General features: G+C 45.3%; 1 protein-coding gene across 1 annotated transcript in view; it reads right to left on the reverse strand.

Annotated features, from left to right (window-relative positions):
- Window positions 1-8321: 8321 nt before the first annotated feature.
- The window catches only part of LOC306924091 (filamin-C-like), a 47128-nt gene continuing 29524 nt past the window's right edge, over window positions 8322-25925 (reverse strand). The window contains exons 27-49 of the mRNA XM_079502430.1: window positions 25485-25813; window positions 24586-24709; window positions 23995-24151; window positions 23354-23543; window positions 22646-22669; window positions 22251-22492; window positions 21494-21593; window positions 21195-21335; window positions 20455-20583; window positions 19843-20016; window positions 18420-18587; window positions 17762-17965; window positions 16339-16491; window positions 15649-15771; window positions 14865-15122; window positions 13959-14240; window positions 13392-13529; window positions 12939-13054; window positions 12171-12303; window positions 11394-11570; window positions 10865-11083; window positions 10156-10386; window positions 8322-9547 (exon numbers count right to left, since the gene is read on the reverse strand). Coding sequence (XP_079358556.1) covers window positions 9360-9547; window positions 10156-10386; window positions 10865-11083; window positions 11394-11570; window positions 12171-12303; window positions 12939-13054; window positions 13392-13529; window positions 13959-14240; window positions 14865-15122; window positions 15649-15771; window positions 16339-16491; window positions 17762-17965; window positions 18420-18587; window positions 19843-20016; window positions 20455-20583; window positions 21195-21335; window positions 21494-21593; window positions 22251-22492; window positions 22646-22669; window positions 23354-23543; window positions 23995-24151; window positions 24586-24709; window positions 25485-25813 — 4000 coding nt within the window. The 3' untranslated portion in view covers window positions 8322-9359. The remainder of the gene's footprint in view (window positions 9548-10155; window positions 10387-10864; window positions 11084-11393; window positions 11571-12170; window positions 12304-12938; window positions 13055-13391; window positions 13530-13958; window positions 14241-14864; window positions 15123-15648; window positions 15772-16338; window positions 16492-17761; window positions 17966-18419; window positions 18588-19842; window positions 20017-20454; window positions 20584-21194; window positions 21336-21493; window positions 21594-22250; window positions 22493-22645; window positions 22670-23353; window positions 23544-23994; window positions 24152-24585; window positions 24710-25484; window positions 25814-25925) is intronic.

The following is a 25925-nucleotide window of genomic DNA, read 5'->3' on the forward strand; positions in this document are numbered from 1 at the left end:
ATACCAAAAGAATAGATATAATAAATAAATATAAGGTCATTAAAATGTTGACATATTATTGCTTATAGCTACTTTAACTAAAGATAAATTACAGCGCCCTTCGAGTCACGAAGAGAAAGCTAGCCTGCAGGGTAAGATTGAGTGCTCTGATAGAGACAGGTCAAATGTAGAGGTCACAGGTTCGACGGTGGATGGATGACACAGGCGTGAGCAGACAGAGAATGAGATGAAGAATTATCTGTGGAGGATGTGAGTGATTCCAATTTAGAGAGCCGGGGAGAGGGAAATATGACAGTTGGGAGGGAGTATGGGGACAGAGAATGAGATTTATTGCCCTGAGAGCAGAACTTCAGAGGGTGTGGGGGGGCATGTCATTACACATTTTCACTGGGAAAATAATCCTGATTGTGCGTGTGTGCGTGCGTGCGTGCGTGCGTGCGTGCGTGCGTGCGTGCGTGCGTGCGTGCGTGTGTATGCGTGTGTGTGTGTGCATGCACACACATGTGTGAGCGTGCACGTGCCTATATGTCCATTTGTGTACGTCGGTATCTGTGCGTATGCGTGTGACAGAGAGCAAGAGAGAGAGGGCAGCGATGAGATATGAGAGAGGGAGAGAGAGAGGGAGAGAAGCATCTCCCTGGCAACTACACCTCCTATTGATTCGCTGTAGAGAACAGTATTAATAATCCGCCCACCTTTGACCACATCAAACATTTATGGCTGTTTTTGAATAACCAACTTCATGCTGTATATACGTTTGGCCATGCATGGCCGTGTTCGCGGCAGAACCACTTACTTATTTATTCACCTGTGAATAAAATTATATGTTCATTTTATTCATCATTAATCACAATGTGTTAGTTCATTGATGTTTCAAACGCCTCATAGATGGAAATGTGGCTTTCTGTGTTTCCTTGATTTTTAGTATAGTCGAGTATTCCTCCTGTTTTCAACGTTTCAAAATAATACTGACATTTTTAGAGACTTTTGGAAGGTTGCTGAGTGACCCCTGAGCCATATCCCTGCCCTACATAATGCTCAGGGGTCATCACCATGTCCGTACATGGACAAATGTGTCCGTGGCTAAAGACTAAAACTAGATTTTCTGTTTTACACGTCATTATGTTCGTATTTTGATCATGAGACCCAATTTCTGAATGTTTTCTTCACAATCCTTATGACACTTATATTACTACGACACTATGACACATTAGGAGTGCACTATAGTGGTCTACTAGTGGTGCTCAAAATGTTTTTTTTGGTAAATGGTGCATTTATATAGCACCTTTATCCAAGGCGCTTTACATCACCCATTCACACACATTTACATAGATTGTGTATTACATGCAAGGCACCATGCAAGGCACCAAGCTGCTCATCGGGAGCAATTAGGGGTTCGAACTGCCAACCTTATACGGTTCCTATCCGGCCACTCTACCCCTGAGCCCACCGCCGCTCATGTGTGTCTGTCCATTCTTCATTAATTTGCCTCTTCTAATCCAATTATTTTCACCCCCTTCTTTCTCTCTCTCTCTCTCTCTCTCTCTCTCTCTCTCTCTCTCTCCTTTTTCCTCAACCAATCAAGCCCACCTCCCTATCCCCTTGCTCTCTCATTCAATCTCTTCCCTTCATGCTCTTTCCTCCCTCCCTCCCCTCACCCACTCCCTCACATTCCCACTCTCCTCTCCAGATCCTCTCCATCTCGCTCTCGCTCTTTCATCCTGCCACATGCGCGCACACACGCACACGCGCACACGCACACGCACACGCACACGCACGCACGCGCACACAATCACACACACACACACACACACACACACACACACACACACACACACACACACACACACACACACACACACACACACACACACACACACACACACACACACACACACACACACACACACACACACACACACGCAGTCCCTCTCTCATCCCTCCCTATAGTTATGTAGTCTGAGAGAGAAAGGGGCTGCTGAATGTTTCCACGCGGCCATGAATCAGTTGGCAGGCGCCGGCGGTAAACATGTTGCAGTGAGACATGACGCTCTGCTCTGCTGCATGGGTCCCCCGGCCGTCTGGACCAACAGGAGGGGTGGACAGACTGACGTGGGTGGGCTCTGATTTTAGACCCTGCTCCTCCCCAGTACCAGTAAGCCTATACCAGCACCTGCACCTGCTTCCCATGCACCCAAACACACACACACACACACACACACACACACACACACACACACACACACACACACACACACACACGCACGTACGCACGTGCACACAGAGCCAGATGGTCCGAAGGAGTGCTCTTGCTGCCGTTGATGGAGCGTGGCCGCTCGGGCTTGTTATCTCTGACTGCATGTCATGTGCCCCCACCCACCCCAGCATCGTGACGACACAGGGTCGAGAAAATTAGCTCCTAATTATAGGCTCCTATCTGTGAAGAATGGTGCGCTCTGCGTGCGTGCGTGCGTGCGTGCTTGCGTGTGTGCGTGCGCGTGTCTGGGAGAGAGACAGACAGACAGACAGACAGACAGACCCCCAATTTCTTTTTTTCATTTTTCTACTGCTTCTCTTCTATGATCAGGCATTGATAATAATCTGTACAACTTTTCATCCCCTTTTTAGACAAGAATGCGATCCGCTTCATTCCACGGGAGAACGGCGTGCACTCCATAGACGTGAGGTTCAACGGCTGCCACATCCCAGGCAGTCCCTTCAAGGTGCGCGTGGGAGAGCCAGGGCAGGTGGGAGACCCCGGCATGGTGACGGCACATGGCCCTGGACTGCAGGGAGGAACCACACTATAGACACACAAACACACACACACACACACACACACACACACACACACACACACACACACACACACACACACACACTCACACACACACACACACACACACACACACACACACACACACACACACACACACACACACACATAGCACTCTTTGAGGCAGGTGGTTTGAGGCCATATAGCACTCTGTGAGGCAGGCGGTTTGAGGGCATCCTTCATGGCCCAGCCATCGTAGCTGGTGCTGCTGGGTGATTGTTGTTGCGTGTACGATCACGCCATGTATAATTCCCAGGTTGCGCTGAAGGCAGCGTATGTGTGGAACTGCTCTAGGGCTGTAAGTCACCCAGGCTCCGCATGCTGTAAAGGAGGGTACAGTACTAGTGATGCAGATGGCTTGTGGTAAACAGAGATCTTCGTGGAGAGATGGCGGTTCTTGTTTTGGAAGACTCTACACCGGAGTCTCCCAAAAGCAGCCGCTGCCTGCTTTGTTGTCAACACATGTTGTCTTCAGAGAGGATGCTCCCCAGGTATCTGGTGAACAACTGACAGTTGTTCTCCGTGAAACAGCAAAAGTACAGTAGGTGGTGTAGATGTTGGATGTTGGAGTTCCACTGACAAACTACTGTACTTCCGTCTTGGTGGTGTTGACGGTCAGTCCCATCCTGCTCTACGCTCTCTCAGCGCAGCAGCAGGAACAGACTGGAGGTCCTGTGTAGACTGTGAGCACAGTTGTCTGCATACTGCAGCTCAGTGGTTTTCAACCCTTTTTATATAAAGGCCCATTATGTATTGGGCATTTGAGCCACGGAACCACCATTTGATGACATTTAGCCTATCAGACCCAAAACTAAAGAATATGTTGTTGTTGTTGTTGTTGTTGTTGGACAAGATTTTGTCCACAATTCCATGCTTTATTGATGTGGTATCATATGAGAGATAACAGGCAAACGTTGAACAATTCTTCTACATTCTCTAATCGTGTAGACGTCTTGTAAATTAAGTCATGCAGATTTTTTACCAAAATGTAACTCTTGAGAGAAACTAAATGGACCTGTGAGGGTCCATTTGTTTTGGGTTAATTTGTTTTCATTTTCTCTTAAGAGTTAAAGATCTAATAAGGGTTCATTTGGTTACCACCTCTCCATCATTTAACTGGGGACCACCTGGGACCTCCTCGAGGACTAGGGATGGAGCTCGATAACCGATACCCGACAAATTCCGATAAGCAGCTTATTGAGTACCCGTTATCAATAAGCTTTTGGCTTATCAAGCTTGTTATTGAGCATAGCGGCATAGTGGCCCGGTCATGTTTAATCCATTGAGACCTGGAACGCATCCATGTCACGTTAGCGTTTAACCACATTAACCATTAACCAATTTTGGGCGGGAACCCCTTTTTGTGTTTTAAACATTATGTTATAATTTAGCTATTGAAAAATAGCAGATCTACAAGCTCATAGCGCGCCACTCGGTGGCGCGCTATGAACTTGTAGGTCTGCTATTTTTGAAAAATCGTTAAAATGTGCCTCAAATCTTTCTGAAAATTGTCATGATTTAGAAAACTTTTTTTTTTAAATTTCGACGTCAGGCCTGAATGGGTTAAACAATCAAGACAAGAGGCGATCAAGAAATAAATGCCAACCAGCACTGTCCGAGGAAACACAATTACGCTTTTAAAGTGGCGGTACATATATTATTAACCAGTTAACAGTTTCTTTAATATTATTTTATTGGTAAAAAGGTCAATTGCCTTCCGTCTGTTAGAAAAGTTCTGTATTTGAAGGCCTTAGTAAAAGATACTGGTTCTGTTCAGAATTTATTGTCTCCCGTCTTTCCACAAAATAATCGAAAATGCTCGATAGTGGGCTCGATAAGAACCCGGCTCGATAAGCCTGATCGATAAGGTGATCGTTATCAATAAAAATTAACGAGCTCCATCCCTATCAAGGACCACTGGTGGTTCCCGGACAATTGTTTGAAACCACTGCTGTAGCTCAATGACTCTCTGCCTCTGCAGTTTGGTGGTAGCCTGAAGCCTCCTTATATTGAAGAGGTTGCCATGCAGCATCTAGACGAAAGTCCACTGCTCCACCGCTGCTGTCCTCAGTCTCCTTGTGGACTGGGTGTGTGTGTGTGTGTGTGTGTGTGTGTGTGTGTGTGTGTGTGTGTGTGTGTGCACGCTTACGTGTTGGCGGCCGGTGGTCCAACTCGCCTGGGACACAATACACATGCAGTGCATGCAGAGCTGAACCAGCACACGCACGCACGCACGCACGCACGCACGCACGCACGCACGCACGCACGCACGCACGCACGCACGCACGCACGCACGCACGCACGCACGCACGCACGCACGCACGCACGCACGCACGCACAATACCAAGGAGAGGTCACACATGCAGTAATAAGGAGACACACGCATCGTTGCACACACACACATCCACATGGGAACACTGACACACATTCAGACAGACACACACGTAGACACAACCAAACATATATGCATGGGGAAAACGCACGCACGCACACACACACGCACGTACGCACGCACCTGGGAGACGCTGCCACAAATAGACATGCCATATATTCACAGGTAGCCTACATGTGGACACTCTCTCTCTCTCTCACACACACACACACACACACACACACACACACACACACACACACACACACACACACACACACACACACACACACACACACACACACACACACACACACACACACACACACACACACAGTGTTTTCAAACAGTAAATGCGGAGTAGAGTCAGAGTAGAGTCGCTGCTTCTTCGCCTGGAAATGAGCCAGTGTGGTGTATTATGAATCATAACATCTGCATAACTTCATGGTTAGTCACAATTGTACATATAACTCTAACTTCTGTAAGCCATTTCTCCAGTGTCTTATAAGGTTATAATCCACAGACCTGTTTAAGGAGAGATTCCACACCAGCTTAGGTGGTTCGGGCATCTGGTTAGGATGCCTCTCGGTCGTCTCCCTAGGGAGGTGCACGTCCCACGTCCCACTGGGAGGAGACCCCGGGGCAGACCAAGGCGCAGTTGGAGGAAATACATCAGTGGAAATACAAATCACTGGCCTTGGAACGTCTCATCCCCCAGGAGGAAGTCACTAATGTTGCTCTGGAGAGGGAGGTCTGCAGCACTCTGGTGGAGCTGTTGCCCCGCGACCTGACTAAGCGGTTGAAGATGGATGGATGGATGGATGGACAAAGATGCCACTGCTGCATCCACTTGTTGGAGTCTGTGTCCTATCATCACTCATGCAACAGGATTAATTACACCCACAACAGAACAGAACAGAGACGCCTGTGGTTTACTTCAATCCAGAGGCTCCCTCTCTAGTTAATCTTCACCAGGAACAATGGAGGGATTTGTCTTGTGTTATTTGCTGCAGTAGGCCTACAGTACAGTACGGCCACGGAGAGCCACGGGGGAGCTAGTGGGACTCTGCTGCCATCTTGTGACTGGATTTGGCACAAGTATAGGCACACTGGCACATGTATAATGAACATTGCTGGAGAAAGTACTGTTTTACTTAAGTAAAAGTATCAATAGTACTGCAATATCGAACTAGGCCTACTCCGTTTAAGAAGATGTTACTTGAGTAAAACTTAAAAAGTACAAAAGTGGCATCAAAATGTAGGCTACTTAAAGGAGCATTCAGTGATTTGGGTGATTTGGAAAACCACCCAGTCCGCCCCAGTAACAAAATGTGCACATGCACGCTCTACAGTGGGGGGAAGTGCAACAGGCCAACAGCATGTGCAAGGCCCGCCCCCACTCGATCATGATTGGAGGAAGGCCCCTCTCATCCTGATTGGATGAAGGTTTTGCCACCCGCCACCAAAACTGAAACTAGGGTTTTTTGACCCCAGGGGCTCACTGGGGACAGGGAGGAACTCCTTATATGGTCAGCACACTCTATAGTAGGGAGGATTATCCAGAAAAAAAGAAAAAATAAGTGATATTTGAATTAAGTCAAATCACTGAATATACCTTTAAAGTACCAAAGTAGAAAGTACTCATTATGCAGAATGTCTTGTTTCACAAGTTTTCTTAATGTGTAGCAGATCTACAAGCTCACAACGTGTGGCATCGTGACACATTGTGAGCTTGTAGATCGGCTATTTTCAAATGGCCAAAATTGTAGGGCTGAAGAGTTTGATGTATGTTTTGTAATAATAAACAAAATCTACAAAGTAACTACAGTAACTAATGTTTTCAAATAAATGTAGAAGTAAAAGTGCTGGAAATTGGAAATGGTCAAGTACAGTATTTAAGTAAATGTACTTTCCACCACTGATAATGAATGTCAATTTGTATCCCTAGGCTGAGCTCACACGGTTAATGCAGTGCGCTATGCTTGTTGGATGAATGTTGTGTTGTGTCATGGCCGCCCCAATGCATTTCCAATGGGAGTCACATGGTTTGACACAACATTGTGTTGTATGAGGGGGAGGGGCGCAGTCGAAACACAGCTGAAAGCCAAAATGTAGTCCAAAAACCATGTGACTCCCATTGGAAATGCATTGGGGCGGCCATGACACTACACAACATTCATCCAACAAGCATACAGCAATGCAGTAAAGGTCTGAGTGAGGCCTTATACCCTGAGGCCTCATTCACACGTACCAAACACCAATCAAGCAATGTTTGGTCTTTTTTTAGGGCCACCACAATGCTTTTCCAATGGGAGTCACATGGTTTGATCAAACATTTGTGTTTGATCGCTGATTGCTGATTGCTCCCCCCTCATCAAACAAAAATGTTTGGTCAAACCATGTGACTCCCATTGAAAATGAATTGGAGCAGCAATCAAAAAGCAATCAGGCATCACACACGGACCAAACATTGTGTACGTGTGAATGAGGCCGATGTTGTGAATTAGTGAAGTGTCTGACGAGGAGGTCAGGGCCTTCAAATTTAAGCCTACAGACTTTACGGATATTTTACTCAATTTGTGTGGTAGAATGGCTAAACGAACTAATCAAGGAGCAGTCGAATAAAATGGAGTTTACGACCCCAGACTAATTCTAAGGTGTATCTGCAGGAGCTGCAGTGGATGGCCCAGGCAGACACAGGTGTGCAGGGCCCTGCCTGATAAGGCCCCATACACACACATCTGTGTTCTGGGTTTAAATCATCGAAAGTCATGAAAAACAACATACTATAGTATAGGCCTATGTCGTTATTCATGATTTTCATTAAAAAAAAAAATCGTCGAAAACCCTGAGAAACTACTAGTCGTAACGACTAGTAGGTCGTTTTTCATGATTTTTTTTGTATCATTGAAAATCATGAAAACGACATATTACTGTATGTCGTGTCATACAGCGGAGACCTGTGTTCAGAGGAGCACTTTTTCTATAGTTCAAATCTGATTTGTAGAGATGCGACTCGATCTGGACAGAGATTTACTGACCATGACAGTCAGTCCTAAAGATCCTGATTTGCCTGCAGTCTGAACAATGAGACATAAACTCCAACATAGCCTGTAGAGTTAGCAATTTAATCTTTATTAGGTCTGCAGAGACTAACCAAAAAATAGGTTAATATAACAAAAGTCATCTTTTTCCTCATTCTTCAAGCATAGAAAAACATATAGGCCTAATATCACACTTTAATGCTGTTTAATACTTAAAGCATCTTTTTGAACATTCACACATTAAGCCGTTCATTTGCTACACAAACTGGAAGGGCAAAGGAGGGGGGGGACAATCAATTGGACCAATCAGAACACTCAACTCAAAGTGACTCAGAAGACATTCGGCCACGCCCCATCATCACCTGACAGTGACACCCAATCACCTCGCTCTCTCAATGTACATGTAGGATAAAATGTCTATGGTGTCTAAAATTTTTACAAGTTAATACAAAAGTTTGGCACATTTAAAAATCAAACTGGGGGAGGGCAGGAGGAACAAGTCTTTGCATGGTTTTAGTGCACAACGAGTAGACCATTGAAGAGTGTGGACGAGGAAGGTTGGTGTTGCATCTACGCGGGGGGTGGGGGTGGTTCCGGGGTGGAGGAGAGGGGGGATAGAAGGACTGGTTCTCAAACAATGGGGATCGACTCGGGACCCATTTGTTGTGGGTCACGGACACACTTTTTGTGCATGGGTCCCTTTCTTTTTTTTTGTTTCCCACATTTTGTTTTTAATTATTATTGTTTCAAAACATTAAAAAAAATACATTCTCGAAAAAGCTACCTTTTTCACGAATTAAAAACAAATTCTGATGTTTTCATGAAGATATCAAAGAAATGTGAGAAATTCCATACATTAGAAAACAAATGTTTTTAAAAAGTTGTGAAAATAGCTGAGCTAGTTTGTGTCCCGGGGGCCCTTGCGACCCGACTACGGATAAGCGGTTGAAGGTGGATGGATGGATGGATGGATGGGTCCCGGGGGTGAGACATCACATTTCTCTTCTCTTCTGGTCATGGGGCTAAAACCTTTTTGGGAACCAACTGGGATAGAAGGGTGTAGGTGTGTGCCGTCGTGCCACCATGGGTGCACTGACTCCTCCTCCGCTCAGGCCACCACCACTTTGTAGGGGCTCCCGGGCACGTTGTCGTCGCCCCACTTGACGATGACCGTGTAGCTGCCGGTGTCCTTGACCGTGTAGGTGACGTTGTACAGCTTGTTGCCCATGTGTTTGACGTACACCTCCTCGCAGGGAGACCGCGGCCCGTGCACGCCCACCATCAGCATGTTGGTACCTGCAGAACACACACACAGAGGAGACGAGTGTTTGTGAGTGTGTGTCGTGTGTTTCTTTATGTACATAGAGTATTATGATAGGTACGGCGCTGTAATGGAGCGTATAGAGCGTCGCAGATCCTGCCCCCTTTCATGACGACAAGAGGCCCGGAAGAGAATTACCCAGAAAAAAAAGAAAAGAAAAGTGTTGTACTCTGCCCTTTTTTTCTTCGTTCTATAATTATTTGATCGGCCCACAACATTTTGTTTATTGTCATGATTTGTCACAACAAGACTTGGCTTTGTCCAAGGCTTAAAAAGTCTTTAAATAAATGCGTTTTGAAATGTCTATGGGGAAAATGAATGGGGAATTCTCTTCCGGGCCTGTCATCGGGGGTGGGACGCTCTATAGCAGTGGTTCACAAACATTTTCATGTCAAGGACCCCCAAATTGACACTAATTAGCCCCGCGGACCCCCATTTGAAGAGATATGCCAGGGACCTCCATAAGAGAATATGTTAACTGCTCTAGCAGTGATTCTCAGCCCGTTGATTCTCATCCCGTTTAATTTCAAGGACCCTCAGTTTGACATGCATTAGTTATGCAGTAACTCCCCCAGTAACTCACCTGCTTTACTGCAGTCCACAGTGAAGTTGTTCTTCTGGCCCACCAGAGCCGTGATCAGGCCCTGGCCCCGACACACCACCTTGCTGGCGTCCGATGAGAGCTTCACGGCCGTGGAGGAGGACGAGGAGGACGAGGAGCTGAAGGCTCCACCAACCTTGGACGTTTTTGTGACCGTTTCTACGAGAACGGAGGACGTCTCGTGGAGGCTGTGGCCCCCTGATAGACGAACGCCTGTAGGAGAAGAGAAGAGAAGAGAAGAGAAGAGAAGAGAAGAGAAGAGAAGAGAAGAGAAGAGAAGAGAAGAGAAGAGAAGAGAAGAGAAGAGAAGAGAAGAGAAGAGAAGAGAAGAGAAGAGAAGAGACTCAATGTTGACAGACAACTTAAGTGAAACATAGAACCACTTCTTTCCTCTCCTCTCTAAGGAAAAGCACCACAACATGTACTAACACATCTGTTGAAGGTTCTACACCATGTCCACAGTAAAGTATTCCACATTCTCAAATCCCTTTGCAGCCTTAAAGATGGAGTGCTGTGATTGTTTCCATCCTAAAACAAAACCATTCCATTGATACATGATACGTCATACTGATGAAAGGTCTCTCTGACATTCTGATTTGTCTGTCAGTTTGTTTTGCAGTCACACATGCTTTCCATCAGAGACATGTCGATTAGAATGAGAGTCACGGCCAAAGCGAATCGTATAACACACCTGTGACTTTGGCTTTGAAGGGGCTGCCCACGATGTGCTGCGGGCCGCCGTATTTGATGGCAATGAGATAGCTGCCGGGTGCCATGGGGGTGTAGGTGACCTTGTAGCCCTCGGAACACTCCTGGCAGTTCATCTTGACCTTGGACGGCCCGTCGATGTTCACCGACAGAGCTCCTGAACCCGCATTGCAGGTCTTGACAATAAACTCGGAGGGCACGCCTGCAGAGATTGAGAAAGAGAGAGAGAGAGATGAGAGAGAGAGATGAGAGAGAGAGAGAGAGTGAGAGAGAGAGAGAGACAGAGAGAGAGAGAGAGAGAGAGAGGTTTATACAACATTTGTACAGATGATGTCAGGACAAAATTGCTATCAGCAGATGGTATATAATTGTAGGATTGGGGAAGGGGGTATGTGTACAATAATTATGACAGGAACAGCATGTGTGCGTGTGTGCATGTGTGTGTGTGTGTGTGTGTGTGTGCATGTGCGTGCGTGCGTGCGTGCGTGCGTGCGTGCGTGTCCATAGTGTACCTGTGGTTCCTCCCTGCAGTCCAGGGCCATGTGCCGTCACCATGCCGGGGTCTCCCACCTGCCCTGGCTCTCCCACGCGCACCTTGAAGGGACTGCCTGGGATGTGGCAGCCGTTGAACCTCACGTCTATGGAGTGCACGCCGTTCTCCCGTGGAATGAAGCGGATCGCATTCTTGTCTAAAAAGGGGATGAAAAGTTGTACAGATTATTATCAATGCCGGATCATAGAAGAGAAGCAGTAGAAAAAAGACTTGATGTTGTGTATGAATTAATGGTGAATTCTTGGGACAACACATTTTGTCTGTCTGTCTGTCGAGCCCGATCTCACCCAAACACGGTGAAATAGCACGGATTGGCAATTCCATACATACCCGCCTAGAAAACCCCCAAATCCATACATATTGCAGTTTTGAACGCAACGGAGGCGTGGCTTTCACTAGTATTGTACGTAACGTAAATACGGAACTTAGCAACGTTTGTCATGTCGCTTTGGCTCGCTCGGTGGTGTCGTGTCTCCCGTGGCTCAAGTTCGGTAGAGACGGCCCCCTCCGTCGCGGTCTATGGAGGAGGATTTCAGTGTCATACGTATGGATTTTGGGGTTTTCTATAGGCGTGTATGCGAAATGCCAATCCGTGCTATTTCACCGTGTTTGTCCGGGTTGTCTGTCTGTATGTCGATCTCTTGTTGACAAATATCACTTTGATCACGAGCCACATGCTGAGGTCTAAAAGTATTCTGTTGATGATCTGGTGACAGGCTAGGTGAGGTGTGCGTACCACTGTCCAGCTCGGTGACATAGCATTCCTCTGCCGCGCCAGAGGGCGTGTGGACCTTGGCATCGACCACACCTCGTGCCCCGTTACGCTGCACCATGAAGGACGCTTCCTGGTTCACTTTCAGGTCCTTCTCCTAAAAAAAACATACAAAAGAGTGAGTCAGAGTCACTTGTATTGCCTAAGAATGTGTGTACAGAATGTGACTAAAATTAAAACGAAATGAAAAGTATTCAAAAGACTATGACTAAAACTAAAAATCTAAATTTGCTGTCGAAAACAACACTGTACTGTTGCTAGTTACCTATGTGTGATCCATATTAATGATGGCACAGTTAATCCAAGTCACTCGATGCTGGCTAGGATAACACTATAATAATACACTGGCCCAACGTTGGCATGTGCTTTCATGTCAAGGGCAAAGCAGTAGTTTCCAATAACAACCTGTCACATTATACTGCATGCGATGTACTTTCCAACATGCATTAAAGGAGGGATATTTCGAGCGTTGTTTGTGATTATTTCAGGGTTATTATTAAGTTGAGCTGTTGATTTGTTTTCCTAAGGAGGGAAGGAGGATGTGTATGTGTGTGTGTGATCGTGTGCGTGTGCGTGTGCGTGTGCGACTGTGTGCGTGCATGTGTGCATGCGGGTAAGTGTATGTGTGTATGCGAGTTTGTCGTTGCTTGTGTGTATGTTTACTGTGCATGCATTCATGTCTCTGTGTGTATGCGTGCGTGCGTGCGTGTGGACGTGCACATGTGATCTCACCTGGAGGCTTGTGACGCTCAACCTGCTGGCCTCGTCTGACAGCGTTGCTATAGGAACGATGAACGGACTGTCTGGGATGTGCTCGTTGTTGAACTTGACTGACACTTCATAGTCACCTGGAGAAACGCACGCGCACGCACACATGCTAGAGTTGTATTACCAAAACATTGAAAGTCAATCTTTAAAGTATACCCAGAGTTATAGAGCCTGTAAGTGTAAGGGTCCATAATTTGGTTCCTAACTATACGTAATTTAGCCATGGGGACCCACTGCATGGAACCCCCTCAAGGACCCCTGGGCGTCCCCCCATGTTGAGAACCAGTGTGTAAGTTCTGTTGCGAATAGTGCTATTGGTTTGAATAAGTGGCCTTCCCCTCTTCAGCTTTTCTGAGAAAAATAATTATAACTTATAAATCAAGTCTGTTTGACATGACGTTGTCAAGTTGATCTCACCTGGCTCCTTCACGACATAGGAGACCCCACAGGAGCCGTCCTTCCTGTCCTCGAATGAGATCTCAGCCTTGCTGGGACCCTCCACAGCAATGGACAGACCACCAGCACCAGCCTCTCTGGTCCAGATACTGAACTCAGCTGCAGAGGCAAAGAGAGGCACAGGATGACAGGATTACTGACGTGGATTGAAAACTCAATTCTCAATTCACATTCTCAATTTGACCACAACCAATTTACTTGGAAAAACAAACAAAAAAAATCCTGACAGTTTTCATGAAAAACGTATCAGTGGTGCCACTGGTGCGCACACTTTTTCATGTCAAGGACCCCCAGAATTATCTGTATTTGGCCGCAGACCCCCATCCAGGCGCCCCCCAGAAGCAAATATTTGAGTTTTTTGCTGTGAAAGAATATATATTCAAAGATTTGCGCCACATTGTCACGATTTTTCAAAAACATCTGCTATTTTTCAACAGCTAAAGCATAAAAAATAATGGTTTTAAAAGTGGTTAAAAGCCATAAGGCGACAGGACTTTTTGAACCAACCAATAAATAACACAAACTTACTGGGAACCCCCGCCACGCCTCTCTCCAGGCCCGAGCCGCCGGCGCGGACCTTGTGCGCCCCGCCCTCGCCCATGGGCCCCACGGTGAACTGGAAGGGGCTCCCGGGGACGTGCTGGCCCCTGTACTTGACGTTGACCGTGTGGGGGCCCATCTCATGGGGGATGAAGCGCACGCTGTACGTGCTGTTCCCTCCGTCCATGATGTCGGCGTCCACCGTCTTGCCGCCGGGGCTGGTCACCTGAGCCGTCATGGCCGCCTGAGAGCCGCTCTCCACTGAAACCACTGAAACCACAATTTACAATTTAGGCATTTTAGCTAGACGCTCATTTCATAATTAACGTTCCAATTTTGGAGGTCTGGCTCAAGGACTAAAAACTGGTTCTGAACTGAACCGGTTCCCAACCGGTGGAAAAGGGGTCACATTGCAAGCAGCATGAAGACTGTGGTTGACAGGAAATTTAGATTTTAGTTTTTTGTCATAGTCTTTTGAATAGTTTTGATTTAGTTTTAGATTTAGATTTAGTGTTACTCTCCTTTTAGTCAACTAAATATCATAAGATTTTGGTCGACTGACTACAGTTGATTTAGTCGACTAAAATGTATTTTGGCGAGCCTTGATGCCGTTGTAATGGCTGATTTTACACTTGCTGAAAATAGCCGAGCTACAAGATCACAACACAAGCTTGTACTGTAGATCTGCTATTTTCAGCATGCAACCATGTGTAAAATGACTTGTGTCTTTTACTTATACTGGATCTCTTGTCCACTAGTCATTTAGTTTCCAATTGGTTTTCGTCAGTGGAAAAAGGTATAGTCAACGAACATTTTTCGTCACAGTTTCAGTCGACAAAATCAACACTGCGTGGTACCACAGATGCCCATCATTTATGTATGATGGATTCTCACCCTCAGGCCTAGCGGTGAGGCCGGCAAAGCTGCTGAGGCTCTCTCGGCCCAGGAAGTCTCCGAAGATGTCTCTGAATGGGCTCCCTCCTCCTCCTGCTCCGCCCATCTGGGAGCTCTCCTCCACCCGCACCTCCCTCTTGGTCTCTCCGCCGCGCACCTTGCTGACTTCCGTGCGCTCCGTGCGGGTGTAGGTGTGACTGCTGCGCGTGAACGTCCGGGTCAGTCTCTCCTGGGCGGACACCATCTGGAACCAGTTTCCTACGCAGACAACGACGTCATCACCCATTAGACACCATTTGGAATCGGTAAATGCTTTATATTACACTTGCAGTATAAAATATTTGTTGCTGTCGGGAGGAAACCCCCTAACTCAATTATTTTTTTTACATAAATATGTGCTATTGAACACCCTTTACACGTCAGTGTGTTGGTTAAAAAAAATATTGAACCAATGAAGAGCAGTAAAAAATGCTCCATTGGACCCTCCACCACCTCTCTCCCTCTCATGCAAGTAATTGACAATGTATAAAGTCACAACACCAACTTTAATGAGGCAGTATAATTCAAAATTAAAATTTGGAGTTAGGTGGTTTCTTCCAGACAGCAGAGATATACAGTAATAGTATACATAAACATGTATTTAATCAGTAAAAACATTGAGACCTAAGTCTCTTTGGCATGAATAGGTGTGTTGATACTTGTGCTAACTAGCTGCCAAACTAATCAACCCCCTTTGTGTGAGAGCAAAATGGTGCGAACATGGTCAATTAATGATGGCACTGACCTGGGATCTTGAGGTTGAGGCCACAGGCACTCCCTACGGAGGCAATGGAAGACGCCTGTCTCTTCCTCGTAATGCTCTCTTTGATTCTTCCTTCTCCCGTCATCTTTACGGTGAAAGGGCTTCCTGTGTCAGCGGAAAGGAAACCGTATCAAACCAATCAGTCGCATGATTGCACACATGAGTCTCAGGAGCACGGTCCAAATGTTCATCATGAAATGCTTTCATCGATGCTTTTCAAAAGCTTTTTTTTATGCTTTCATAGATGATTACAATTCAATGCTGTTCTTATAAGCGAATACGTGATTTGACCTATATGATGCTGATAAAGACCTTTCAATGGGCTATATGCACATATAATAACACAGAATAAGGTGTTACCGATGATACTATGCATTTAGTGTGCAGTGGTTCTCAAACTTCTTAATTCCAAGCACCCCCATAACTCTGAGGGTGTAGGCCTACACACCCGTACACACACCCGTACACACACCCGTACATACGGGGCCATTTAGAAGCCAGTCAAGGACACTTTGAGACCCACTGGTGTGTTTCCAGTGAGCCAACATGTATTAAATATCAGCACCCTGACTCTGTTTGACCAGAATGGAACAGCTAGAGCCTTCATTAGCATCATCAGACAGTAACATCGGAAGTAGGGAGCTGTAAGTAACTGTTCATTTGTTGTCTTACCTGGGATGTGCTTTTCAGCAAATTTGATGTTGACAGTGTAGTTGCCGGGCTCTGTGGGGCAGTAGGTGACCCTACATGTACCGTCCTCCATGTCCTCACAGTTGATATCCACTTTGCTCGGCCCCTCGACTGACAGCGCTAAACCTCCATAACCTTCAGGGAGTGAGAGGGATAATCGAGAGACAGTGAGAGGTGAATTGCTCGCTCTGTATTAAGACAAGACAGAAGAACTCTCTTGACTCCAGCGTGCTGTCACAGCTGCCGGTAAGATTACCGGCAGACACAGAGCTAAGGAAGAGGATTTTCTGTAGCAGAAAAAAAACCCACAACAACAACAATGCCTTCAAAAATGTTCTGAAAAGTGCAGCGTTGAGCGCAGTGTTAAAAAAATAAATCATAATAGCACACATAGAGATGCTTGCTTAGACACAAAGATATGACCAAAATAGTCAAACAAATACTGCACAGTATTTGCTGTCTCTGCTGCTAGAAGTTTCCAATGTTATCAGATGATTTAATCTCCATCATCAGCCCCTCAACACCATGCAATGCAGCCGGTACGGACATCACAACATACTGACGTTGTTGTCAGCCATTGTCCGACGTTTAGCCTTAGTCTTTTGAACACACCATTTAGCTTTAGGCCTGTTTAGGCAATTTAAACTATTTAGTCTAGTCTAAAAATCGAAAACGTTAGTCTTTTTTAGGGATGTCCCTATACACTTTTTTCATTCCCAATCCGATCCCGATACCACAATTACTGTGTTAGCCGATACCGATACCAGAGAATAATATTTATAATAATAACAAAAATAAAATTACTTATTTTTCTCTTATTTTAGACTCCTCACTCAAATATGCACTTGCAGTTTGGGAAACTCCAAAGCAAACTCCACATGCCCCAACATTTTATTTACCTGCCATAGTGTCAACCCCTTACCCCTGTGTGATCGGCGGTTAGACTGGCATATTCACAGATACCGATATTACCCGATATGTCCAAAAAGGGCAGATACCGATACTTTTCCGATACCGATACAGTATCGGGACATCTCTAGTCTTTTAGTCCCTAGTCTTAGCCAAAAAAGAAATAACACTGCTATAAAGAAACTAAAACATAATAGCCCTAGACTCTTCTTCAACAAAGATGGCGAAAGTTAACATTCTTTGTTCTGTACTTATACATTAACCTTTCTTAACCCAGAAACCTAACTCTAACCTCAGTCTTAACCGGCCACGTAAGTCAACCTCATATCACTCTTAACCGGCTACGTAAGTCCCCTAACCTCATATCAGTCTTAACCGGCCACGTAAATCCCCTAACCTCATATCAGTCTTAACCGGCCACGTAAGTCAGTTTCATGATGTTTAGGATTATTGGTTGAGAACATTCGAAACTGGTGGTCCATGCTGCATATTGTACCTGCATTCCTCGTATCCACAAAGAACTCGGTCATCTCGAAGGTGTGTGCCTCCACCAGGCCCTTCCCGAAGGCCTTGACCCTGCTGGCCTCGCCGATCTCAGACTGACCCACCATGATCTTGAAGGGGCTGTTGGCCACGTGCACGCCGCTCTTCCTCACACTCACCTCGTGCTCGCCCACCTCCTTGGGAGTAAAGGAGATACCTATAGGGGGAGGATCAGTTGAAGGAGTTTTGAGGATTTGCTAAGCATTTTGCACTATTGTTATGCATCCTATCCTTGCATCCTATGCACAGAAATCTGTACTACTTTTGTATATTTTGAACCAGTTTAGTTTTAGTTTTCTTCTGAATGACATTGAGAAGGTCATTGAGACAGCATTACATTTCATTTATGAAAAGGGGCATGCAAATAAAGTTTGAATTGATTTGATACATAGAACAAACAAAGCTTTACAGTTCTGTCTGACTGTTATTGTTCTCTTCCTACAAGCTGTGACACGGCACATGTTAGACACAAGAGTACAATTGTCAGTGTTCAATTTAACTCTGACAGTGTACATGTAACCAAATGGACCCGTAAGGGTTACAATTGAACGCTCTTTGAGTTACAAATGGATAAATGAACACTGAGGATGTTACTGTGGGCTGTAGCTCACCGATGTGTCTGTTAGGAAGCCTCTTGAGCAGGCAGGGCTCCTCGTTGCCAGACGGGGCTCTGATGCTGGCCGTCAGAGAGCTCAGGTCCGTCTCTGCGATCTTCAGGGACACGTCGGCCGACGAGCCCACGTTCAGCTGAGACGTCCTGCAGGTGATGGAGTCATCACCTAACCACACAAAGAAGAGGGACACTTATTAGTAGGGATGGAGCTTGATAACTGATACCCAAAAAGAAACAAGCTTATTGAGTACCCGTTATAAAGTTAAGCTTTGGGCTTATCAATCCTGTTACCGAGCATAGCGGCCCATGACGTCATGTTTAAACAATAAGACAAGAAGCGGTCAAGAAATAAATGTAATCATCCATGCTGGCACAAACATGTCGGTCTAAAAGTGTATTGATACCTGCCAACCAGCGCTGCCCGGGTAAACAAAATTACACTTGTGACGGTCCACATATTAACCGGTTAACAGTTTCTTTAATATCATTTTATTGGTAATAAGGTCAATTGCCTTCCGTCTGTTAGAAAAGTACAGAATTTGAAGGCCCTAGTGAAAAATACTGTTTCTGTTCAGAATGTATTGTCTCCCGTCTTTCCACAAAAGAATAGAAAATGCTCGATAGTGGGCTCGATAAAAATCCGGCTCAATAATCCTGATTGATAAGGTACTCGTTATCAATAAAAATGTACAAGCTCCATCCCTACTTATTAGTCCTGCAGGTGATGGAGTCATCGCCTGACCACAGAAAGAGTGACATATATTATAGGCTTGTATTCCTGTAAGTGGCTTGTACATAAGTGGCTTCCCTTTCTAATGTAAGCATTACATTGACATTTAAGACATTAGGGATAGCATTCGCTCTGTGGTGTGATATGAAATCACTATAACTAGTGGTGCACGATATAATCGTTAGCATATCGAAATCAGCCATATCGGCCATAAAAATGGCATATCAGTATCGGATCGGTCTCAAAATAATACAGATTATATTCAAAGATATTGATGACGCAATAATAATGTGACCGTCAATGACTCTTGACACTTTTGTTTTGTGAATTTCAAATGTTTGAAGGCAGGATAATCCGTATAATATCGGAATCGGTCAGAATCTGACCCTGCAAAAGATCGGATATCGGTCATAATTCCATAATCGTGCACCCCTACCTATAAACGCTAATTCTGTTGTCCGCTCTTTAGTTTGTACGGCATTTTGTACAGATTTCACAATTGTGAATTGCCATTTGTAATGTCATATGAAATGTGTATTATGAGCCATTATGTGACATTTCCAGCGCTATTTACAATACATCACTATTGACAATACATCACTATTGACAATACATCACTATTCACAACCCTAACTACAGTATAAAGCATAGAGCATAGTGTGAGAGAATGTCATGATGAATGTTATCTTACCTGTGATTTTGGCAGTGAAAGGGCTGCCAGCAATGTGCTTGTTGTCGAACTTGACAATAACGCTGTAGTCTCCGGGCGCAGAGGGCAGGTAGGACACAGTGCAGGTTCCATCTTTATTGTCCTTACACGTGATCTCTGCCTTGGAAGGACCCTCCACGGCTAGGGACAAACCCCCTGGGAGAGGACCACAGTTTATTATGAATACAGTCTATGTAAACAACATATTCACAACAATACCAGTAAGATGCCCTGAGGGCGAGAAGCGACCTTGCCCTGAAAGGCGAGGTCGCGTGTACGCATCCGCCTGGGTGACGGCAGACTGCTGGGCGAGCGCTGGCGCTTTGGCATAGGGGGGGTCAGATCAACATATGGAATGAATTCTGTACTGGCCATATATGGAGCCTGTCTTGAGTGTACAGGGTTTGATGAGGTCAGATCAACATATGGAATGTCAGAACAGGTCAGCTCCATATATGGAGATCTAAGGGTTTGAGGTTTGAGGTCAGATGTAGAGTTGCTGCCCAGCTACATATATGCAGATCTAGATGATGATCCAGTCATTGTTTATGTGCGTATCGAATCGAGGTAAAATGCTCAAATAAGACGGCGTACCTTCGCCAGCGTTCTTGGTGACCACGATGAAGGAGGCAGCCTTGTTGACCATGCCGTAACTCAGACCTGAACCATACGCCGTCACCACTCCACTGTTCATGGCATCCACGAAGAACTGGAGAGGACTTCCTGCAACCAGGATTGGAGAAGACAGTGACAAGAACTTGTGTTAAAAAAAAAATTAAAAGCTTTTCAGCATTTTCGATCATCAAAGCATTGCAGCGTGCATATCAGTTTTTTTTCTTTTTTTCCCAGATCATGTGGATTTGGTTTGGTGTGTGGTCTGACCTGACCTATTTCTACTCCACTACATCTCCAATACATGTATTTGAAAACTTTAGTTACTAGTATAGTATATAATAGTATATATCTGTATATTCTGATTATTATTACAAAACATAGAATAACCACTTCAGCACAATATACCTTTTGGCCATTTGAAACTAGCCGATCCACAGGCTCACAATGTGTCGCGGAGATGTGAGCTTGTAGATCTGCTAATTTTCAAAGTAGTTGAAATGAGACATTCTGCACAATGAGTACTTATACTTTTGGTACTTTAAGCACATTGTGCTGACAATACTTTGTACGTTTACTCAAGTACCAATATTGGAGAAGAGAGTGACAAGAACATGTGTTAAATATATATTTTAAAGCTTTTCATCATTTTCGATTATAAAAGCAATATTTTTAATTCAGATGATGTGGATTTGGTTTGGTGTGTGTGTGTGTGGTCGGACCTGGAATGTGGTTGCCTTCATATTTGATGTCCATCTCATGCAGGCCTCTCTCGGTGGGCTGGTACTTGACCGTAATGGTGCCGTCTTTGTTGTCGGTGATGTGAGGACGCATGGTCTTTCCTGAAGGCATACGCACCTCGCCTACACATGGTAACAACAACAGCACAAACAGAGGTCACAGCCTTGACATAGAGTGGATGTACAGTATGTATCTATACACATGCTTGTATGTATGTCGTACTGTATTTGTGCGTGTGTGCATGCGTGTGTGCGTGAGTGTGTGTGTGCACGCAGCCCACCTGTGATCTCTCCCTGCTGTGGAGTGAAGGGAACCACCAGGTTCAGAGGACGGAACATGGGGTCCACGCTGTCGCGAGGGACCACCGGCTCATTGGACGCCTGCAGGGGAACCAACAGCCACTCGTATTATCACAACTAATACAATGAAACCACACACCACATAGATCCTTGCCGCCTGCTTTCTAACCCTAACGCAAAAGCAAATGGAGGCAGCCCTACTACTAGTAGTAGTTGTAGCAATTTTCACCTTCTAATACAAACTGGGCACCAATTTTGCCAGCCATCTTGCTAGCATAATGGTCTAATCATTAGACTATGGATCCACACCTCCTGGGTTTGAATCCTTCTGCCGCCACTACTTTTTCCAACAACCGCCGACTAGTTGGTTTTTTGGGCTGATAAAGTATAGTTTAAGACCGCGACGGAGGGGCGCCCGGGCGCCATCTCTAGCGAACTTGAGCCATGGGAGACGTCAGGCCTGCCAAAATACATTTTAGTCGACTAAATCAACTGTAGATAAAATCTCATGATATTTAGTCGACACTAAAACATTTCAGGTGACTAAAATGTGACTAAAGGTAACTAAATGAAAACTATTCAAAAGACTATGACTACAACTAAAATCAAAATTTGCTGTCAAAATCAACACTGGTTAGAGGCACGCCTCCGTTTACTTTTGCGGTATAGGATTATAAAGGAGGCCACATCATTCACCAACTCTCTGAGGCCGTCTCTGCACCACCACTCTGCACTTACCACCACGTGGAAGGGGCTCTTGGGGATGTCCTGGCCTCCGAAGCGTATGGTGATGACGTACTTGCCCGGCGAGGGCGCCGTGTAGTAGATGTCGTAGGTACCGTCGCGGTTCTCCACCACATCCATGTCCAGCTCGCGGCCCTCGGGCGTCTGCACCTTGCACGTCACCTTGCCCTTTCCGGCCGCCTTGGCGTCCACCGTGATCACCGTGTCCACCGATGTCTGGAGCTTCTGGAGGGTCGCTGTTGGGGAGGGGGAGGAGAGAAGTGGTGAGATGGGTTTGAGGAAATGGGTGAGGTGTAGACCAAGAAATGGGTGAGGTGTAGGGTGGAGAAAAGGAATGGGTTTGAGGAGATGGGTGAGGTGTAGGGTGGAGAAAAGGAATATATACTCACACACTCCGTGTCCTCCGATAGACACTGGAAAGGAAGACATGACATGGAGATTAATATAGATTCACAAGCCGTACAGCTTAAAGGACTAACTATATAACGCTGTCATGTAGTCTACTTTGTTTTCATTCATTACTATGATTATTTACACTGTATATTATAGTATATAGAAGTAGACTGTATGTCGACTATTATTCAGAGCAAAACTAGATATCTCTGCTGTCGGGAAGAAACCACCTAACCTATGTTAATTTTTCAGGAAATTAAAAATATGCATTTATAAGGGAATTAAATATAAACCTTATATATTGAAAACAAAGCAATACTGCCTCTTCAAAGTTGGTGTTGTGACTTCAAATATTGTCAATTACTTCCATGAGAGGGGGAGAGGTGGTGCATGGAGTTAGTTGCTTTAGCAGACAGTCCGAGGGTCCAATGGAGTTAAGAGGTTTTGTCCCAAGCGCTTTTTACTACTTTTCATTGGTTCAATATTGTTTTAATCAACACACAGCTGTAAATGGTGTTCAATAGCACTGATTTATGCAACAACAACCACAAATCAAAAACATAAAAAATGGAGTTAGGTGGTTTCCTCCCGACAGCAACGATATGAAGTAGACTCAACTGTAGACTATTCTTCAGAAAAAAACATGACATACATTTGTATATCATGTATTGATCATCACCATCCATAAAGTGTCTTTGTTATACCTGTAAGAAGGCACTTGCTGGCGTCCCCGGTGGGCAGGGACTGGATGCGATACGGGGAATAAGGTATCTCGTCGCCTCCGTACTTTATGGTGATGGTGTAGGGACCGGTGGAGTCAGGCACGTAGGACACCGTGTATGTCCCGTCCCTGTTGTCCTGGATGGTGGCCTTCTTGGGCTTGCCCTCCGGGTCCTGCGTGAGAGAATAATGGTGTAATTTCAAGCAGTGGTTCCCAAACTATTTATAGCTCCGTGACCCAAAAGAGAGATTATTATAGGTTTGGGCCCGGGGCGCGGGCAAACTATAGTGAAAATAGCAGATCCACAAGCTTGTCGATCTTTTCACTATACTCCTGTTTCCTAATTTATGGAGTTCCTAATGTATGGATTTATGGAGTCATTCATTCATGATTATTATTATTTTTTTATTTATGTTTTTTGAAAATGTTTTGAAATAATAATAATTAAAAACAAAATGTAGGAAATGAAAAAAACAAAGGGACCCAATAAAAACTTTATGTAACCCACAGATGGGTCCTGACCGACCCAGTGTCTGGGAACCAGTGGTGTAAAGGACCGACTGACCACAACTGAAAAACGGCACAAAAGCTACAGTAGGTTGGAAGAAGAGGTTGAACTTATACCAGAATCTGCACAGTGAGCAGGCCCTCGCCAGCATCGCGGGCATCGATGGTGAACTCAACAGGCAGGCTGGCCGACACGCCGTTGGTGTCCAGGCCAGGGCCGCTGGCGCGCACTTTGCTGGCATCATGCCCTGGCTGGGACAAGACCTTGAATGGACTGTGAACACATCAGAGGGAAAGAGAATTTAATGGACTGTGAACACATCAGAGGGAAAGTACATTTAATCAAAACTAAACCACGACACTACATCACAAGTCCCACCACCACAATCAGAAACAGAACAGAAAACAAAAAAAATTATTTAAATGATTTTTCTTTAGTTAACCCATTAAGACCTGAGGACCCGATTCTACGAATGTTTCTACGTCACTGGTTTTCAAACGTTTTCATGTCAAGGACCCCAAAAATGTATTTGGCTACCAATATTTAAAAATAGTTTGTTCCAGCGACCCCCAGAAGCTAAGATTTGAGGTTCACTTTAAAACTATGTATATATTCAAAGATTTGCAAAAACAAATTCAATACCTAAAGTAAAAAAATAATGGTTAAAGTGGTTAATGAGTGACTACATGTATTTGTGGAACGCGTACCTGTGTGGGACCTGCTGCTCTGCGTATTTGACATCCACAGTGTAAGGACCGTCCTGAGCAGGGGTGTAGTGGACCGTGTGGGTCCTGTCTCCATTGTTCTTCACACCAATCGGCTCTGCTGTGCCTGGAAATAATACAGTATGGCATTGATGAAGACCAAATAATACAGTATGGCATTGATGAAGACCAAATAATACAGTATGTGATTGATGCAGACGCCGTCGGTGGGCGTCTTCATCAATCACATGAGCTGTCGGTGGGGCCTACTGGGGCGGCGCAGTAGCTATCAGATGTTCTGTCTGAAGCATTCTAAATAACAGTTGCTGATGGATTCACAAAATAATTAAATTACAGAGGTGACATTTGACAACATTAACGTATCCCCATTGTGCAAGTACATAGATGAAAATTTGATATACAGTATATTGTGGGTTAATAAATAGGCCTACATATTAAAAAGGTTATTTCAATCAGCGATCACTCACGAGTAGGGGTCATATCTGCCGATATCGATTCTGACCGATTCTGATATTATACAGAGGAACACAATGGAAACAAGCCTAGGCCCTATAGGGGCTTAGCCCAAAGCCTCTTAATAAAGCATTCAATCAATCAATAAATATACTCTTCCAATTGTTTTCACTACGGAATGACTACTAAATGAGTACACAAGTTTTATGTAGAATTTAGCCATTGATGGTCACATTATTATTTCATCATCATTCATCAATATCGGTATAACGAATCTGGAAAGAATCCACAGCCCATCCCTGTGAAGAAGACAAATGGAGTGGAGATTCCAGTCTCCTTTTGCACCAGTCTGTTATTGATACAGATATCTGCGAGGGCGGATGCACAGCAGAGAAGACAGGATAAACATTCAAAGTGATCACACTAACCCGAGGGGCCATAGAGCTTGACGTCCAGCGGGGCTTGTCCCGCCTGCTTGCAGTCCACGGAGAAGGTCTGGGGGACATGCGCCCTCACACCCGCGCCCAGCCCGGGGCCGGTGCACTTGACCTTGCTGGGGTCCACGGGGTCCCTGACGGGCACGCGGAATGGGCTGCCCGGGATGGGGTGGCCCCCGTAGTTGATGTTGATGTCGTAGTCTCCGGGAGTGAAGGGAACGTACTCGACGCTGCAGCTCCCGTCCTTGTTGTCCTTGCAGGCCATCTTGGACTCGGAGGCTCCCTCGATGGTCAGACCCAAGCCCCCTGTACCAGCACCCCTATAGCGGAGAAAAAAAACAGGTTAGCTTCAATATGTAGCCTATACATTTCCTATTTTCAATATGCCTCTTGTGAGAGCGGTTTCGGATCTCCTTAATTAATGTCTGTCAT

Source organism: Electrona antarctica (genome assembly GCF_951216825.1).
Source record: "Electrona antarctica genome assembly, chromosome: 5".
Taxonomy (NCBI): Eukaryota; Metazoa; Chordata; class Actinopteri; order Myctophiformes; family Myctophidae; genus Electrona; species Electrona antarctica.